Source organism: Mus caroli, unplaced genomic scaffold, assembly GCF_978045245.1.
Source record: "Mus caroli unplaced genomic scaffold, Mus_caroli_1 scaffold_9, whole genome shotgun sequence".
In the NCBI taxonomy this organism is placed as follows: Eukaryota; Metazoa; Chordata; class Mammalia; order Rodentia; family Muridae; genus Mus; species Mus caroli.
In genome coordinates, this window is record NW_028227264.1 from 76,367,673 (window position 1) to 76,386,703 (window position 19,031).

The window sequence follows — 19,031 nt, forward strand, 5'->3', positions numbered from 1 at the left end:
GAAGCCACTCAGGGCCTTAGGGGCCATGACAAGGCCCCAGGTTTTGCTTCAAGGGCACCGGATGCTGTTCACTCCTCAGGGTTCTTATTCAACGTGTATTCCTTTCCCAAAATAGTGAACTTCCTCCACCCTGGCCTATTTTTAAGCATCAGGAGTATAGATATCCCCCAAAACAAACATCTGCCAGGTGTACCTCAAAGTACACAGAAGTGACTTTAATTCCAGGATACGGGGTGGCCTTGGATCTCTACAAAGATCAGGACCATCTGCAAGCTGAGTCCTGCAGACCAGAACCTGCCAGCTCTTGGTCCTCATCAGCCCAGGCCTCTCAGAATAGAGTGTTTCATCGGATGGGGTTGGGTGAGGTGGGAGCCGGTGCTGTGCTGCCCACCCCGTCCTGGGCCATCTGTCATCAGGAAGAGAAGGGTGGTGTCTCGGCCAGCGGGCGTGACATGCTCTGGATGGCCCACTGCAGGATGCCGTCAAATGAGTGCTGAGAGAGAGTGACACGGGAGGTTAGAGCAGTCGCACCTCCACAGAGCCATCTTGACGTGAAGTATCACCTAACCTGGCCTTCTAGTTCAAGGAGGGGGACTGAGAGCTGAGGCCCACGGGACATGCAGTGAAGGGAGGTCTCTTGATCCATCCTCCTCTAGAGCAGCCTGTGGGCCCTGGGTGTGGCTTCTGCTGGGTCCTTCTTCTCTGCCAACAGGACTGGGAAGTCCTGGAGACAGTCCTCAGTTTTTCCAGTGCCCACCCATGCTGGATCCTGTATCTCTCTCTCTTGTGCTTCTGCAGATCTGCCTGTGCATGGCCCTCTGCCCAGGGCAGGTCTCTATCCCTCAGCCAGTTGAGTCTCCCTAAATGTCAGTGGACACTGAAGAGGGCATGTGGGCTCCCTGGGGTATGGGAATGACCAAAGGAGTTTGTGCTTTTGCAATAGATGGGGCCCTATTTCATTTTCTAGAAGAAATTCATTCTTACTATTTTTTAAATTTATATATATGCATATACACATAATATTCACACACACACACACACACACACACACACACACACACACACATATGCTGTAGCTGTCTTCAGACATACCAGAAGAGAAGAGGGCATCAGATCCTATTACAGATGATTGTGAGCCACCAATCTGTAAATTGCTGTGAATTTACTACTTTTAGGTATGTATGTATGCTGGGCAGTGGTGGTACACACCTTTAATCCCAGTACTTGGGAAGCAGAGGCAGGTGGATTTCTGAGTTTGAGGCCAGCCTGGTCTACAAAGTGAGTTAGTTCTAGGACAGCCAGGGCTAGACAGAGGAAACCCTGTCTCGAAAAACAAAACAAAACAAACAAACAAACAAAAAAGTGTGTATGGACATGTGTGTGTGCACCTATGTGTATATGTGTGTCTCTGTGTATAAGTATGTGTGTGTGCGTGCACACATGTGTGTACAGATGCCCGAGGAGGCCAGAGGTTTCAGATCCCCTGGAGTGGAATGATAAACAGTTAAAAGCCACCTGACATAGCTGCTGGAACCCAAACTTGGGTCCTCTGAAAGAACAATGCTCTTGCATTTCTGTAGCCCCTCAGGTTTTTGAGATAGGGTTTTATAATGTAGTCCACATTAGTATCCACCTCACAGTCCTCCTACATGTACCTCCCAAGCGCTGGGAATCAAAGACCTGGGCCACCTATCCACCTCAAGAAACAGAAACCTGAGTTGGGAGGGGTAAGAGAGGGCACTGGAAGACCCTACCAGCTTTCCCTGAAAAGTCAAGGGCTTAAACCCCCTGGCTCTGAGGTCTTGATGTGAGGATCCCAGATGTGAGGTTTCTGGAGGAGACCAGCACCCTACATGGAAACAAGCTCTTCTAGGAAGAGCAGCTATGGGGGCGGGGTAACACTGGTCTGCTGGTGCTGCCTACTAGGGGCAGCAAAGAATCTGTGAGCACAGCCCAGACTAGGTGACATATTACCTCATTGAGGAGGGACTCCAGGTCGTCCCTATGTAGAACAGGGTCGTGACTAGCAGAGTCATCCCCTACCTGGAAACAAAGCAGAGAATCAATAGTCAACCCAACCTAGCAGCAGGCTGGGGACCAGATGCAGGACTCGGGGCAGCCGACTGTACTCCACCACAGAGCAGACTCACACCTAGTACCTCAGGCTGGGGACACAGGTAGGCTGAGGGCAACAACTTGTCCTATATATTCCCTGAAGCCCCTAAAGAGACCCGGTGGCCAGCACCCAGCAGGTGTCTCTCTCTGCTTTCACTAGTCACATGAGCTGTACTTAGTTGGACCTGCCCTGGCCATAGTGACAGAGCTCCAGTCAGTGAGTGGCAGGCTCCGTCAGGAGTTCACAGTGAAGCCAGTGGAGGCCCCATTGCTCAATCCTCTTCATTCTAGAAGTGACTTTCACTTGCCCGTCTTCCCTGTTTGTGGCTAGACTCTAGGACAGTGGTTCTCAATCTTCCCAATGCTTCAACCCTTTAATACAGTTCCTCATGGTGTGATGACACACCCCCACATCATAACATTATTTTTGTTGCTACTTTGTAACTGCAATTTTGCTACTGTTACGAATCCCAACTATCAGATATTTCCAACAGTCTTGAGCTGTCCTGTGAAAAGATGATTTGACACCAAAGGTTGAGGACCACTGTTTTAAAGGCTCAGCAAAGCTTGCCCCATGCTTTCCTGGGTCCTCCAGCAGAATCCTAGGAGCAATAGATTCTGATGCAGCCTCCCAGATGTTCTCATCACATAAGGTCAACCTGCAACTAGGGGGGCAATTTATCAGGGAAAGCTGGAGTCTAGCACATACATTCTGCCACCTTGCATAACACATCTTCACAAGATCACTCCATTTTACCCATGAACCTGAGGGACAGCTAGGGGCCCAAGCCTGGGGTCCATGTCTGTCTTAGCAGTATTATGCAATGGCAAGTGGATAGAGGTGGATACTGCCCTTTCCTCCTTGGACCTCCAGACAAAGCTCGGTTCCTGCCTGGTTAGTAAAAATGGAGGTGACATAGAGATCCACCTGGGTAGAGGACTTGGGTAGGTGGCTCTCGGGGGTCATCAAAAGCCAGCAGCTTTGTTCGGCTCTGCTCCCCAACTGGCTCTCTCTCTCTCTCTCTCTCTCTCTCTCTCTCTCTCTCTCTCTCTCTCTCTCTCTCTCTCTCTCTCTCTCTCTCTCTCTCCAGGCCAATAGTTGGCCACCCTGGAGGTCCCAGCCATTCTGATATCTGTTCTGCAGATGATCTGGCCCCTGGGTGCCTCCCAGTGGTCTCATTTCAAATTAAGCCAACTGCTCTTAGGTCCAGAGCTCCCTGATCAGAGCTCTGAGGTCCACAGACTCCCAGGAACCCAGTACCAACAGTGAGTTCATAGCTATTTGGAAGGTTTCCCTTTAAAATACTTGGTTATGTCTAGAAAGGGTTCCACTGCATAGCCCTAACTGAACTGGAAGTCACTATACAGACCAGACTGGATTCTAACTTACAGAGACCAACCTACCTTTACTGCTGGGGGGCTGGGGTTAATGTCCTGCCCTACTACTTCCAGCCTTTCCCTTTTAAATAGATTCAACTTATCAAAATAAGTTGTCTGTTTATTAAAAAAACACTTTATAAAAGTAATTGGGGAGCCAGAATTAGTGACATACACCTTTGATCCCAGCAATAGTCTTCAAGCAAGCAAGCAAACAAACAAAAAACAAACAAACAAGGGCTGGGAAGTGGTGGCACACGCCTTTAATCCCAGCACTTGGGAGGCAAAGGCAGGCTGATTTCTGAGTTTGAGGTTAGCCTGGTCTACAGAGTGAGTTCCAGGACAGCCAGGGGAACACAGAGAAACCCTGTCTTGAAAAACCAACCAAACAAACAAACAAATAAACAAGGACTGGAGAGATCTTCCAGAGTCCAATTCCCAGGAAGTACTTGGTGGCTCCCTCACAACCATCTATAATGGGGATCCAATGCCCTCTTCTGGTGTGTCTGAAGACAGCTATGACGTACTCATATACATAAAAAAGAAATCTTAAAAGATAAAAAAGGATTAATTTTTAAAAACAAACAAACAAACAAAAAAGTCCAGGAATAAGAGTCATGTGCCTTTAATTCCAGCAGTTGGGAGGCAGAGGTAGGTGGATCTCTGAGTTTAAGGTCAGTTTGGTCTACCGAATAAGTTCCAGACAGCCAGAGACCTGTAGTACCTCAACAAAACAAAACAAAACAAAACAAAACAAAACAAAACAAAACAAAACAAAACAAAACAAAAACAACAAAAACAACAAACAAAAAAACAAATCCCCCAAACCCAACCAAACAAAAAGTAATGGGACACATGGTTATTGGATATGGGTTTAAATTCTCCTCCACTCCCACAGGGTCTCACCTGGACTGACCAGACACTGACCTTGGCAAGCCCAGGTGCCGGACGGGGCACAGAGGTGGGTACAGCTTCGCCCGGTGTGCCTGGCGTGGGAGTCGAGTCTGCAGAGCAGGATTTGCAGCGGAGATTGATCCTGTCCGAGAGAAGTGGGAAAAAGCTCACTGGCTCGGAGAACCTTCGGGGTGGGTGGGGTCGCTGGCTACTCTGCCACCCAGTGCCCCCTCACTCACCCCGGCCGGGCGGCGGCCGTCGGGAAGTGGCAGCGCCAGTGGAAGGCAGCAGCACAGTGTGCACACCGCAGCGCCTCGGTGCCGTCGCCACACACACTGCATCGAGCGCTTGGTGCTGGACCCTGCAGGGGCAACATGGGCGGCAACCCAGCCCGTGTCCTGCTCACCCTATACCCCACCAGCCCGGGTTAACTGGGAAACCTCAGGGTTTCAAGTCGCGTGAGTGGGACTGTAAATTCTGAGTCCTGGATGTCCCGAGGGGAGCAGGGGTGACCTTAAGAAATGTCAGAAAGAACCATGTGTCCCATTACTTTTTGTTTGGTTGGGTTTGGGGGATTTGTTTTTTTGTTTGTTGTTTTTGTTTTTTGTTGGTTTTGTTTTGTTTTGTTTTGTTTTGTTTTGTTTTGTTTTGTTTTGTTGAGGTACTACAGGTCTCTGGCTGTCTGGAACTTATTCGGTAGACCAAACTGACCTTTCTAAGCGGCCTTTCTAAGCTACTTTCCACGGACCAGTCCATCCTGGGAGTCCAGCTCTGATCCCACCAACTGTGGGACTCCAGAAGAGCTTTGGAGGAGGGGGAGGGTGGGGAAAGACTGTGCGAGAGGATGACCGGGAAGGGGCAGTGAGCTGAGCGGGATGTAAAGAGAATAAGTAAAAAAAGAAAATTAAATTAAATTTAAAAGGCGGGGAGGGGCTCCGAAAAAGAAAAAAGAAAGGTAACCAACGGAAGTGGACAGGTTCTGTGGGATTCGAGATGTTTGTTGTCCTGCCTCATGATGGGGGAGGGTGTATTATCTGGATAACCAAGCTAAGCCTGTCTGTCTGTCTGTCTGCCTGCCTGCCTGCCTGCTTACCTGTCTTACTTCCCTCCTTCCCTTCTTTCTAGCTAATTCACTATTTATTTGTGGTCATGCACATGGAGATCAGAGGACCACTTGCAGATCAAGTCACTCTTTCCACCATGTGAGTTTTGGGAATCCAACTCAGGTCTTCCATCTTGGCTGCAAACCCTTTTACCCCCTGAGCCATCTCAAAGGCCCAGCTGGATTTTTGGGAACATCAGAGTTGGGTGGCAGGGCTTCCCTTGGTGCTCTCACCTACAGTCCCTGTGCCTACTGTTATACGAACAAGTGTCTCTTGGCAGAGCCCTCCCCTGACCCCAGGAATGCCCGTCTAATTCCTAGCCCCTGGGAGTTCATCAGAGGTTCTGTTTTGGACATACAACTGTCCCGTAGGTCCAGAGCTCCCCTCCCCTGAAGATAGCACCCAGGCACTAGGGGTCTCCCTCACTCACTGGCTGCCCCTCAGTCCCAGCACTCAGTAGAGGGCACAGTGCTGAAGGCTCCAGCAGAGGAGCTGCAGAGTGGGGGGCCAGCAGGTTCACATATGTGACAGCAGCATCGGAGCTGGCTTTGAGCTCCCTGGATGGGCCCCTGGTTTTCTCTGAAGCTGACCTCAGTCCCACAAGGATCTGGAATTCAAGGGTTAGCATTCAGGGGCCACAGGGTACTGCCCAGCAACACCTAGGAGTCAGGACTGGACTGCTGTGGTGGGTCTGAGGTTGGGAAGGCTTCGTACAAGTTTAAGAGATGGCTCAGTAGCTAAGAGCACTAGCTGCTCTTCCAAAGGACCCAAGTTCAAGTCCCAGCACCTACATGACACCTCACAACTGTCTGCAACTCCAGTTCTAAGGGATCTTGACACCTTCACACAGACATGCATGCAGGCAAAACATCAATACACATAAAACAAAAATAAATTAGAAAATAAAAGAGGGATGGAGAGCTGGCTCAGTGGTTAAGAGCACTGACTGCTCTTCCAAAGGTTCTGAGTTCAAATCCCAGAAACCACATGGTGGCTCACAACAATCTGTAAGGAGGTCTGACGCCCTCTTCTGGAGTTTCTGAAGACAGTGACAGTATACTTACATATAATAAATAAATAAATCTTTAAAAATTAAAACTAGGAGAAGAAGAAGAAGGAGAAGAGGAGGAGGAGGAGAAGGAGGAGAAAAGGCTGAGTGTGTGGCTGGTTCCATGGTTCTCAGCAAAAGCTTCTATTCTTTCCATCTTAGACCTGGTGACAGTGGCCTCAGGGCCAGCCAGAGCAAACTGGGTTTCTAACAGGAGAGCTACCAAGGCTTTTGGAGAATATTAGCAGTGGTGAGTCTGGAGGGACAGAGCCAGCTTGGGAAGCTGTCTTTAATCCCTTGGCCCCTCAACCCCACAGGGAATTCACCAGAAAGACTACTCAGGCTGGAACAGAGCATGGCGGGCATGCAGGACCCACAGGCGAAGCCAGGAGATAGGACTGTAGAGAGTCAGAGAGAAGAAAGGGAGTAACCCAATATGGGCATACCGGGGTCTCTGCAGGTGGCTCCGGGGGCCTGGACACCTCAGGCTGGGACAGGTTCTGTTGGACTCTGCCCTGGAGGCAGCAGGAGCATCTCCAGAGGCCACTGTGTAGGAGGTCACTAGTCACAGGCTTGCCAGACAAAGTAGAGACCATAGACACCCCCCCTTCCCCAAATGTATGGCAAGGATGGCTTGAGGACCCTCCGTGTCACCATGCTTATTCACAGGTGGGAAGCCAAACCCGGGAATACAAGAGTCAGGTACCATAAGGGCAGTTCAATAGGATGTGGGCTATTTACCTCGGGAGCATGGCTCTGGACAGAGAGTCAGGGTCCCTAGAATGCTTCTCTGCTAATTCTTTTTATTTTTATTTATTTATTTATTTATTTATTTATTTTTGGTTTTTGGAGACAGTGTTTCTCTATGTAGCCTTGGCTGTCCTGGAACTCACTCTGTAGACCAGATTGGCCTCGAACTCAGAAATCTGCCTGCCTCTGCCTCCAGAGTTCTGGGATTAAAGGCGTGCGCCACCATGCCGGGCGGGTCTCTGCTAATTCTTAAGAATACTCTATGCCCAGTACCCTTCAGCACCTGTGCTTGCTTGTCATAGGCCTGACATTACTGTGGGCTCTCTCAGCTACAATGTTTCCATCCTAGGTACACAAACCGTCCTGTAGGGATGGGCCATTGGGGCAGGGGAGATAAGTATGACTCTCAGCTACACTGTTTCCATCCTTGGCACACCCACAGTCCTGTAGGGATGGACCAGTAGGAAAAGGGAGATGAGGGAAAGGACCCTGGTGGAAGAGGATCAAAGAGACCTGGGTCAGAGCCCAGGCTAGCCCGCACAGACTGCTGCTTACCTCTCCTCAGAACAGAGGGTTGTGCAGTCAGTGATAGGGGTAACAGTACATCATTGTGAGAGTGAGATTTGAGGGGGTGGAGGTACAGTGTGTTTGGGAAAAGGCCTGTGCCCAAATATGGCCACCTTTGCCTGGGGACATCATGTTATGGCTGCCTTTTGGCCTGTTGACCCTGAGTGGGCCATGAGGCAGGGAACGCAGATAGGTTTCAGTATGGCCAGAGAATCCTACCATTTCCATAGCTAGTGCCTTATTCGTTCCATAGATCTTACTGAAGGGCCCTTACTGTCTTCTCTGAAGGCTTCTAGGCTTCATCAATGTCAGCGGATAAAGACGGTGATGGATCAGAGATGGAGAGGTCTGCTTACCTGGGGATCTCCTGCAGAGGTGGGGACAGGCAAGCCAGGTGGAAGGCCCGGGGACAGCCGTCACAGCAGATGAGCTCACCTCCGTCGTGGCACACGGCACACTCATCCTCGTTCTTCTGACCAGGCAAGAGGGACCCAGAATGGAACACAGCGTCCACCTGAGAGACCCGCTTGGGACAATGCTTACCACTAAGGACTGACTCCCAGGTTCCCCCTGGGATCTCTCATTGGCCCCTGCCTGAGCTCTGCAAGGTCTCCGCAGTACTAGGTTCCACACAGACCTAGGGGGTGTCCCTCTCTGGAAGGAGTGCTGGGTGCCAGGCAGTTCCCAGTGGGAAAACTCTGCTAGTTAAGATCTAAATCCCACCATGACTGGATAGCTTCTGAGCTCAGCGCAATATGGGGGACTCCCTTCATTAACAGGATTTCTCCTTCTTTGACCTTGTCTGGGGAATTCTAAGCCCCCGCCCCCCCCCCCCCCCCCCCCGGCTTAGGAATGCCCTCAGAGATGCATGAAGAATGTCACGTAGCCTCAGTTAGATTACAGGTCCCCGACTTCCTTTCTCCTGACAAAGCTCCCATTCATTCAGCACCTGAGATTTTCGAAATGCTTTCTCTTGCTAAGGAGACATTTCAGGTACCCCAAGCCCCCAGCTGAGGACCGTTGCCCATCCTAGATATTCCTACCCTCAGACCTTCCCCCCAAAATGTTATAAGCCTTGAATTGGACTGATGAGATGGCTCAGCGGGTAAGAGCACTGACTGCTCTTGAAGGTCCTGAGTTCAAATCCCAGCAACCATATGGTGGCTCACAACTATCCGTGTGACTGAAGACAGCTACAGTGTACTTATAATAAATAATAAATAAATCTCTCTCTTTTTTTAAAGCCTTGAATCACCCTAAGTAAAGTTGATCTGCCTCCTGATAGCTGGTCCCGGTGTAGCCCAGGCTGACAACCCACAAGAGTGGGGAGGCCCAGAGTTCCCTGGATTGACTACCACTCACCTAGTAGGACAGCAGGTGGGTGGGCCCACGGGGTTTCCCGTTAGCCCTAGGTACCTCCTGTCACTCCCCATTCCCTACTTTATCAGGATGGAAGGAGTTCTGAGTCTGAATACCACCTCCTCAAGAAGCTCCCAGGAGCCAGGTTGTGCTGGCCCACACAGTGACCACATGGGAATACTTCCATAGGCCCCCAATAACCAGGGCACTTTAATGGAGCAGGGCAGAACTGGACCTTCAACCCTTGGTGTCCAGGGCCAGCAGAGTACCTAGCTCTGAGGTGTTGGACTCAATAATCAATGATTGCAGGCACAACCCCATCAGTGGTGCTGGGGAGGAGAGGATAACTTGATACCCTCAGAGAATCCGCATACTCAGGCTTTATCTGCATCCCTACCCGACCAGAAGCTAAGGTGCCTTTTGTCATCTGGACAGAATGTGTGCTTTTGTTTTGCTTTGTTTTGTTTTGCTTTGTTTTGTTTTGTTTTGTTTTGTTTGTTGTCAAGACAGGGTTTTTTGGTGTAGCCCTGGATGTCCCAGAACTCTGTAGACCAGGCTAGCCTCGAATTCACAGAGATCTGCCTGCCCCTGTCTCCCAAGGGCTGGGATTAAAGGCATACACCAACCAGCTGAATCACACCAACCAGTGTGATTTTTTTTAAAGCAGCTCACCTGTTGTTACTAATTGGAAATCTCCCAATATGCATTCTTGAAAACTTCCAAGAAAGAGCAGAGTGGGAGGAAGTGGAGGAAAGAGAATGGAGGGAAGAAGAAGGGAGCTGCCCTCCATATCCTGGCTCCCCCACCCCCACCCCCACCCCCTTCTTGGGACTTACCTGGTGAATCTGGGGCTCACTGGGGAGGGATGGAAGGGGAGGGACTCCACACTGCTGGCCCACTTTCTGCTCATCTCTACCCTATGAGAGACACAGGGTCATAACGAAGTAGCCAGGGTCACGGAAGATCTATGTGGCCACCAAGTACCACTGGGAAGTAACTCCCAACCCTCAGGAAGAACTCCAGGCTTTCTTTGGGAGGGGAGGGGAGACTATCGAAGGAAGACCCAGCTCCCCCTAAATGGACATGTTGGATAAGGCTTACAGGTATAGTGACCTGGGCTCCCTTGGCTCGGACCACTGGCTTTGGGCTGCTACCACTCCGGGCCTTGTTCTTCAAATTGCCACTGGGGTCTTCGAACTTGTTGGGTGTATAAAACTCTCCCCCAACCTGAATGCACTTCTTGGATCCTCCTGGGAGAGAGATAGACTGACTGAGCTCACACGGGGGGGGGGGGGGGGTCTGGTAGAGCTGGGGCTGGGTACAGTTAGGGATTCTTTGCTGGTGACTGTACCCTTAAACAGCGCCCTTCCTCACAAGCTCAGAACGGGACCTTACTGGAAACAGGGTCTTTGGAGATAGACTTAGTTAAGATGATGTCATAGCAGGGCATGGTGGTACACATCTTTAATCCCAGCACTTGGGAGGCAGAGGCAGGCAGTTCGAATCCAGCCTGTTCTTCTACAGAGTGAGTGAGTTCCAGGACAGCCAAAGCTACACAGAGAAACTGTCTCAAAAACAAACAAACAAAAATGAACAAAAGAAGCAACCAACCAAACGGAAAAGCCAACAACAACAAAAAAAGATGTCATATGGGCTGGAGAAATGGCTCAGTGGTTAAGAGCACTGACTGCTATTCCAGAGGTCCTGAGTTCAAATCCCAGCAACCACATGGTGGCTCACAACCATCTGTAGTGGGAATCTGATGACCTCTTCTGGTGTGTCTGAAGACAGCTACAGTGTACTCATATAAATAAAATAAACAAATCTTTTTTTAAAATGTCATACTAGGGCTGGTGAGATGGCTCAACGGGTAAAAGCACCGCCTGCTCTTCTGAAGGTCATGAGTTCAAATCCCAGCAACCATATGGTGGCTCACAACCACCCGTAACAAGATCTGATGCCCTCTTCTGGTGTGTCTGAAGACAGCCACAGTGTACTTACATATAATAAATAAATAAATAAATCTAAAAAAAAAAAAAAGTCATACTAGCCCTTAAATCCAATGTTCTTACAAAGAAAGGTGAAATCAGAGAGGAGTAGTCAGACTGGAGAGGGGCTATTCTCAGAAGTAAGCATTCCAACAGCACTTCATGCTAGAGGCAACAGAGGGACCCTCCAAAGCCCACGGAGGGACGTGTCCCTTCCCACACCTTGACTTTGGAACCTGTTGTTACAAGCCTGGGGCTTTTTGTTCTAATAACCCCAGAAGAGTCAGACAAGATTCTTGGGGCTGCTCTGACCAGGGCTGGCATGAGCTCCCAGGCCATTCTGGCTGTGCATGGCACCCAAGTCCAGTGTCCAGGACAGAGGAGGTGCTGTGGGGCAGATTCTGCAATGGTGAGTGTGTCTGGCCCCAGCTCTGACTTGTTCAGATGATCTAGGTGGCTGTATAAGGTGACCCCACTAGCCAGCCTCGTAGGTAGGCAGTTGTGGGAGGAACCTGGACAAAGAATAAGGGGACTGGACAGGACATAGATACCTGAGACAGGGCAGTAGGATGTGGTGGGCTGTCTTAGTGGGCACTATGGTCTCTTGAGAGAACTGGAGCACACAGGAAAACTTAGGATGTCCCTTGTGACTAGCAGCACCCCCTGATGTGGAAGAGGTAGCATTCCATGGCTGAATGTGACTATGAACCACTGGCCTGACAAAAGATCCACCCATGTAGGGAGCTTTCCGCATCAGCACTGGGCTCCAAAGCCAGCAGACCTGCATGTAGCACACTGGCTGCCTTGCCCTCAGTCACGGCCATGGATGCTCTAGAAGCACTCCCTTCCATTTTGAAATCTGGGTCTCCCTGGCAGCCTGCTTCCATGCATTTACCTGACTCAAACACCTGCTGGATAAGGATCCCTTCCACGGCCCCTCGGGTTCCTGGAACATCCCCAGAGGCCACGGTCACAGCTCTCTGAACAGAAGCTGCCATGGTCTGAATTCCTGGAGAGGGTTCGACACAAGAAGACGTATGTACATGAGCACACGGCCGTGGGGACAGCAGTGTTGGTCGTGTTGAACCCAATGGAAAATTGACAAGAATCTCATGGTGGCGTGGGACCTGCATTATTCTGGGGCACAGAGTTCCTAGGCCATCAGGGGATGAGGACCAGGAAGCACAGGTGGATGGTGGATGGTGGGTGGGTGTGGTCAAGGTTGGGCCCAGATGAGGAACAGGGATAGTTTCCTTGTGGCTATTTTTCTGGGCTGGCTAGAAGATTGGGAGCATTAAAATGGGCAGAGGTCTGGGAGGAGACACCCAGGGCATTGTGGGTGGGAGAATGACGAGACAGTTGGATTCAAGGAGTCCCTATTTTTCTCTGGCTTTGCCATCCAGCTGAGGTCAATGGGATCAGACCTCCTCCAACCTCCACTCTTGGCCTCACTCACCGTTTCCCAGAGGGAGGCGCTGTGACTCCAAGTTGCCATCTGGCTTCTTAGGGGGCTTAGTCTTCAGGTGGGAGCCTGCGAAGGGGAGGTAGAGGCAGCCTGGGCCCACTTTTCTGGGCTGGGGTGGTGTTGATGGATCCAGAGTAGAAAGTGAGGTTGGGAGAGAGAGCAGCTGGTAAGGGTCAGATCAAGGGTTCCCTGACTCCCTGATGGTTCTTAAGCTGTGATAGGCTGTTTCCTTCTTCAACGGAAAGGAAATCAAAACCACCTGCCTGCCTCACCACCCAGGAACTCAGCCTTCGGGACAGTAAGTCGCTGAGAGGCTGTGGGCCTCCTCCAATGCTCAGGTCTGAGGGCTCAGAGGTGACTCTGTGACCCTGGCAGGCTGGCCCTGGGGTGGTGTCAGTAAGACAGAAGCTTCTAAGAGCCGGTTGGGGAGGGCCCAGCAACCCTGGCTAGCTCCTCTTGAGTGTACCTGGGCTGGAGACGCTCTTTGAGGCCAGAGTTGCTGGTGGGGTGGCTCGAGGCTCCTCCAGTGCTCTTCTCTTGGTGGGGGGTCTGGGTGGCAGTACCACGGCCTTGGGACCAGCAAGGGGCTTTCTCCCTTTCCGGGTCTGGCTTAGGTCCACATCTGCAGCTCAGGGGCAGGAACAATGGTCCTGTCTTAAAGCCTTAGCTTCAGGGTGAGCTCTAGAATGGGGCACTCTGAAGTGCCCTTTGCTTCTTAGGACCTGCCCAAGTTCTAGTGGCTCCCTGAAAACATGGGCCGACTTGTATCCATATCCCCGATGCTACCCATTGGCTGAGCATCAGCTCCAGCATCAATCAGCACAGGCCCACCTTTTGGGAAGCCGTCCAGGATGCTATGCAGGCGGCTGTACCGCTCCAGATTGTAGTCCTTAAAGAGAATCCTCCAGAAATCCAGGATGGCCCCACTGTCCCGGGTCAGGAGCCAGGACAGCAGGGCGTGGAAGGCCTGGGGGCAGCCTTCCTTCTCCTTCAGACGGAGTGTCTCCTGCAGTGACAGCATTGGGCTACCTGGGCATATCATTCTCCAACTCCTGCTGCCTCTTTGGGATAAGGGAGACTTGCCTATTCCTGTCAATCCCTGGGCCCTGGAGCAGTTAGGGGGCATAGGGTGTGAGGTTAGAGAACTCACCTGGGACTTGATCTGGAGAGGTCTCCTAAGGAGGGCTTGGGACCACTCCTTGGCTGGTAGGGGGAGGGTATGGGTATAGTATGGGTTTTGGCTGAGGTTGGGAGGGAACACCTAGTCTGCGGGTGGAGGAGTGGGGAGAATGAGAGGCGCCGGGGGCGGGGCTGGAGCCCACCTGGAACTTGTCCTCAGGGACCACGTCGTGGTCAGCTAAAGCATGCAGCAGCGGAAAGGCACTGTCTATGGCCACCGCGATCTCGGTGCGGTGCAGCCTCAGCAGGCGGCGTAGCATCCCATCCCCACCTGCCATCCTCCCGACAGGGGCTGCGCTTCGGCGACCCCTGCTGGCCCACGCGCGCTTGCGTTCCCTTCTCCCTTCCTTGGGTGTCGTGGTGCTATCCGGAGAGGCACCTGTAAACGTTTATATTTACTCCCCAGCGGCGGAAAGGCGACGGTTTGTCTTGCTCAGCGACTCTGTTATACTTTCAACCAGGAAAGAACAGAGGCTGTTGTTTAGCCTAGAGCCAATCAGGGCTCAGCTTTCGAAAGCTGGGCTAGAGACTGCCCTACCTTTGGGTTCAGGAGGCTCTGATAGTCCTTCTTTGTGAGATCCAGCGCAGCTGCCTGGCCTCGGGATTGAGGAAGCAGGGAAAGTTGTCTCTCCAGTCTCCCTACAGAGGATCTGTTTATGGGTTAAAAACCGGAACTGGCGGGAAAGATGGCTCTGTGGACAAATTGCCTGCGTGGGGAAGCAAAGACAGGAGCGGCTGTAGAGCTCACTGACCAGGCAACTAGCTGAATGGATAAGCTCAAGCAAGGTTCAGGGATAGAGCCTGCCTCAAAATATTACAGTTTTGGAAAGCTGAGTGTGGTGGCTCATGCCTTTAGTGCCAGCACTAGGGAGGCAGAGACAGGCGGATCTCTGTGAGTTTGAGGCCAGCTTGATCTAAAAAGTGAGTTCCAGCCCGGCGTGGTGGCACACACCTTTAATCCCAGCACTCGGGAGGCAGAGGCAGGCAGATTTCTGAGTTGGAGGCCAGCCTGGTCTACAGAGTGAGTTCCAGGACAGCCAGGGCTACACAGAGAAACCCTATCTTGAAAAACCAAAAAACCAAAAAGCAAAACAAAACAAAAAAACAAAACCCTATGCAGAGAAACCGAATTAAAAAAAAAAAAAGTTAGGTGACGAACAATTGAAGAAAACATCCTATGTTCACCTTTAGCTCCATACACATATACATATGCAAGCGAGAATGTACACACACACACACACACACACTGAACTTAAAAAGAGAGGGGCCAGAGAGATGGCTCAGTGGTAAGAGCACTTGTTGCTCTTGCAGAGGACCTGGGCTTGTTTCTCAATACCCACATGATGGCTCACAACCCTTTCTAACTCCGGTTCCAGAGCATCTGATGCCCTCTTTGGCTCTTACTGGCACTGCATGAATGTGGTGACCAAATATACATCATGCAAGCAAGCCACTCAAACACATAAAAGAAAATAATAAAATAAAATAACTGGGGGAGGGGAGGAGGAGGGAGAAGGGGAGGGAGGAGCCAAAATAGTGCTTCTAGCCACACCCTGGCTGTCCAGACGTGCTGGCACCTCTGGGTAGCCACAATAGGAAACCTCTGTAGTTGGCTGGACAGTGGACCCCGCTGGGAACCCCCATCTGTCCTTGGCTGAGGGCTGGGGGAGTGGAGTGGAACATTTTAGCAGGACAGTGGAGATGGTTCATCCTGTGTGATAGTGGGTGGAAAGAACACATGGTCTACCTCTGTGCTCAGAGGTGGCCAGCACACTGAACTGGGAGTGTGTTAGATAGAGTATAACAGGAAGAGGAAAGAAGGCAGAGAGCCCATAGACCAGGGCTATGGCCCTTTAATACCTTCATGTTGTGGTGACCCACCCCCCACCTTAAAATTATTTCACTGCTACTTTATAACTGTAATTTTGCTAGTTATGAATCATAATATAAACATCTGATACACAGAATATCTGATAGGTGACCCCTGCGAAAGGGTTGTTCAACCCCCAAAGGGGTCGTAACCCACAGGTTGAGAACTGCTGCCCTAAACAGATGCCCCTGGACCACACAAGTTCCTGTCTTGTTCTCCTCAATAGTCCAAGGAGCAGTTTCAGGATTCATGATAGAGACCAGAGGGTACTGCCTGAAAGACAGGGCTTCCAAACAAATCAGGGAGGTGTCGTGGAGGCAGATGGAAAAGGATGCAGAGGTGGGCATGAGTGGAACTTGTGCCCCCCAGCAAAGTGAGATTGTACAGCTGCAAGTGGCCTGGGAGGTGACAAACTTTTAGAGTAAAGTGTGATCAGGTCTGTGCTGGGGTCCCTAATATGAGTGTTGACAGTTGAGTAGAAGCCAATGGTGTGTGTGTGTGTGTTGCTAGTCCTGGCACTGTCTCTGCTGGGTTCTCCTACCTCAGGGTCCCCCTGAGAGTTCTCCATGTGCTGAGGTTGTTGTTTTCCACTTAGTGGTGTGTGTTGGGGGGGCGGGGCGAGGATCAGTATTGAAAGTAGGTAAGGGGGTTCAGCATGAGGACCAGGTGTTGGGGGGAAGAAAGAAGAGCCTCATTGTGAAGGGTCAGTCACTTCAGAGCCGGGGTGCATGCATATAGCAAGATAGGCGGGGGAGAATGTTCTAAAGGTTGTGAGTGGAGAGCAGGGGCCTCCCATCGTTCATGTCTGGGCTCTAAGCCATAACCATAGTGCCTTTGGAGGTGGCTCTGGGGGCTGCTGACATCTGCACCCTTCCTCCCACAGATGCTGAGAAGGAAGCATTAGGTGATGCCAAAATGGGCTCCCTGAGAAACACCAGCTCTTCCTCATCCCCAAAGGAGGTTGCTGCTCACTGGCCTCTCCCACTGTCTCGGGCAGGTATGCAGTTCCTATGGAACCATCAACCCCTGCCCCCTGTAAAACCCAGCACCTAACAAACATGACTCCTGCAGGCTGGAGCACAGAGATTCCTCACTGGCATGGTGGATTGGACACAGGCCCCAGTCCCTTGCTCCCTGTTCACACACCTTGCCAGGGTCTTAAGAACACTGATGGAGTCTCTGCGTCCACCAGCTCCAGAACACACACATTAGGTACCCAAGATGCCAGAGGCACTTCTGGTACCTTTGAGTGATCAGGTGCTGATCCTGTGGTGGCTCAGCCAACCCCTTGTTTACTAGGATTATTATTCACCTAATGTCACGCCCGAAGCCCGGGGGTTTCTCCCCAGTTAGGGGCTTCTCCTCAGATGGGGATTTCTCTGCCAAAGGCAGTGGATAAAGAAGAACTTAGAATTGCAGTGTAAGACTAAAGTCTACACTTTTCAAAAAAGTCTGAACCCAACCCAGAGAACCCACTGTTGGCTGAGCACTGACTGTTGCAAGCAGGCGTCCCCCAGCCTCTGACTGGAGATCAACAGAAAGACGCCTGTAGAATTTTGGACTTTCCATCACACGTGGGGGTTTCCGCGACAGTCCACACCTGCAGGTGGTCTGTAGCTGCTATACTTAGAGGAGGTGGCCTGCATGACCCATATCCGCACAGGAGCCCAGAGTAGGTCTATGTACGCCTCAGGGCTTCAGAGGCCCCAGCATGTGGGCTACATTCATGATCCTCAATTGTCCTTACTCCCAAAGAGTTTGACCACAAAATGGAGGCTAGCCCAAGGCAGCTACTCTACCCTACAGAGGTGCAGAGAACAAAGGGCAAGGTGGCCTGGGTCAGGGCTGGAAGGAGCTCTGACAATTCTGGATAGGGAAAATGAAAAGCACCCAACCAACTGTCCTCAGCAGAGGCGGGTTGGAGTCGGGTGCTGGGTGATGTGGCTTGGGGTAGAGACCTGCTGGAGGGCTGCCACAGGCCTAGCAGATCTGTAAGCCAAGTGTGTGTTTTGAAAGCCAACAATGCCCACGTGTTAACTTTAGGTTAGAACTGGTAACGTAATAGAAAATATTCTCAATGCCAACAAAAATATCAAACAGCCAGAAAAATCTCACAACCAGGGAATCCCTTATTCATTTTTTGTTGCTGTGTTAATTGATTGATTTCAGGGAGGGGAAACTGGGGGGTTGGGGTGTCTCATATAGCCCAGGCTGGCCTGGAAATCACTATGTAGCCAAGGATGGCCTTAAACTTCTGATCCTCCTGCCTTGACTTCCGGAGTGATAGAGTGAGCATGTGGTTTATGCAGTGCTGGGGTTGAACCCAGGGCCTGCTGCCTGACAGACATCTCTAGCTGAGCTGTAGCCAAAGTCCTGTTGTTTCAAATGGAATCCCACAGTGTAATTCAGTCTGGCCCTGACTCCTGTGCCCCAACCGTGGTGGGCCTGTTTCTGCTTCCTAAGTAGCTGGACCACAGCGTATGGCTAGAACTCACATTTTCTCAGAAGAAAAGGAAGGGCATGCCACGGCCTGGATTTAGCATCTTAAAAATCCAGCTGTTTCTCAACCTAGACGTATCAAATAGTTACGGCTAAATTAACATTGAGCTCTGGACCTCGGCGAGAGCAGTAAAAGTGCTCTTAACTGCTGAGCCATCTCTCCAGCCTCAACACAGGATTTTAAAAAGAGAGAGAGAGAGAGAGAGAGAGAGAGAGAGAGAGTGTGCGCGTGCATGTGCTTGGAGGTCAGAGGAGAACAGAATGTGGGAGTTGGTTGGCTCTCTCCTTCCACTGTGTGGGTTTCATGGACTTAACTCAGGTCTTTAGGGTTTGGGGGGGTGGGGGTGGGGGAGGGGAAGCACCTTTCCCCATCCAGCATTTTGTTTTTTTGGTTTTTTTTTTTTTCTTCTTCAGAACTTGACTACTATGTATAACATGCCAGGCAAGTGCATGTATACACATATATACTCAAATAAATATAATTTAATTAAAAATATATTTTAAAAAAACAATAGGTCTGTCTTAATACAAAATGTTTCCACATAAAATATCAACAACCAAAAAAGCCAAACTATTAAAAGGCATTAGTGATATTGAGTGTGATGTCTTATACCTGTAATCCCACAATCCAGTAGGCAGAGGCAGGATTGCCATGAATTTAAGGTCAGCCTAGGCTACAGAGCGAGGCCCAATCTTAAAAAACAAACAGGGCCGGGTGTGGTAGCACATACCTTCAATTCCAGCCCTTAGGAAGCAAAGGTGCGAATTCCAGGCGGCCCAGCCTGATACATACAATGAGACCAGTCTCAAAAAGGGG

At 50.7% G+C, this 19,031-nt stretch overlaps 1 protein-coding gene across 8 annotated transcripts; it reads right to left on the reverse strand.

The window, feature by feature from the left end:
- Positions 1-412: 412 nt before the first annotated feature.
- On the reverse strand, positions 413-14,123 carry Aire (autoimmune regulator). Of its 8 annotated transcripts, none has more exons than XM_021174004.2 (14): positions 13,989-14,123; positions 13,498-13,672; positions 13,133-13,288; positions 12,658-12,732; positions 12,097-12,210; positions 10,327-10,463; positions 10,050-10,130; positions 8,211-8,323; positions 6,984-7,083; positions 5,920-6,096; positions 4,626-4,747; positions 4,420-4,528; positions 1,975-2,043; positions 413-493 (listed from the first exon to the last, which is right to left on the reverse strand). In XM_021174004.2, exons 1-14 carry the CDS (start codon positions 14,121-14,123, stop codon positions 413-415), a joined length of 1,644 nt encoding a protein of 547 aa, XP_021029663.1. The 8 variants fall into 8 exon arrangements, with proteins under 8 accessions (XP_021029663.1, XP_021029662.1, XP_021029661.1 ...); XM_021174003.2 differs by having other exon boundaries at positions 8,211-8,326; XM_021174002.2 differs by having other exon boundaries at positions 10,315-10,463.
- Between the last annotated feature and the right edge of the window lie 4,908 nt (positions 14,124-19,031).

Coding starts and splice junctions, on each gene's coding strand:
- Aire (XM_021174001.2), bottom strand. CDS start 14,123: ATGGCAGGTGGGGATGGGATGCTACGCCGCCTGCTGAGGCTGCACCGC. Junction 8,327..10,049: donor GTGAGCCCCAGATTCACCAG/GTAAGTCCCAAG, acceptor TTGCCTGGTCAG/AAGAACGAGGATGAGTGTGC. Junction 4,529..4,625: donor ACGGCCGCCGCCCGGCCGGG/GTGAGTGAGGGG, acceptor TCTCTCGGACAG/GATCAATCTCCGCTGCAAAT.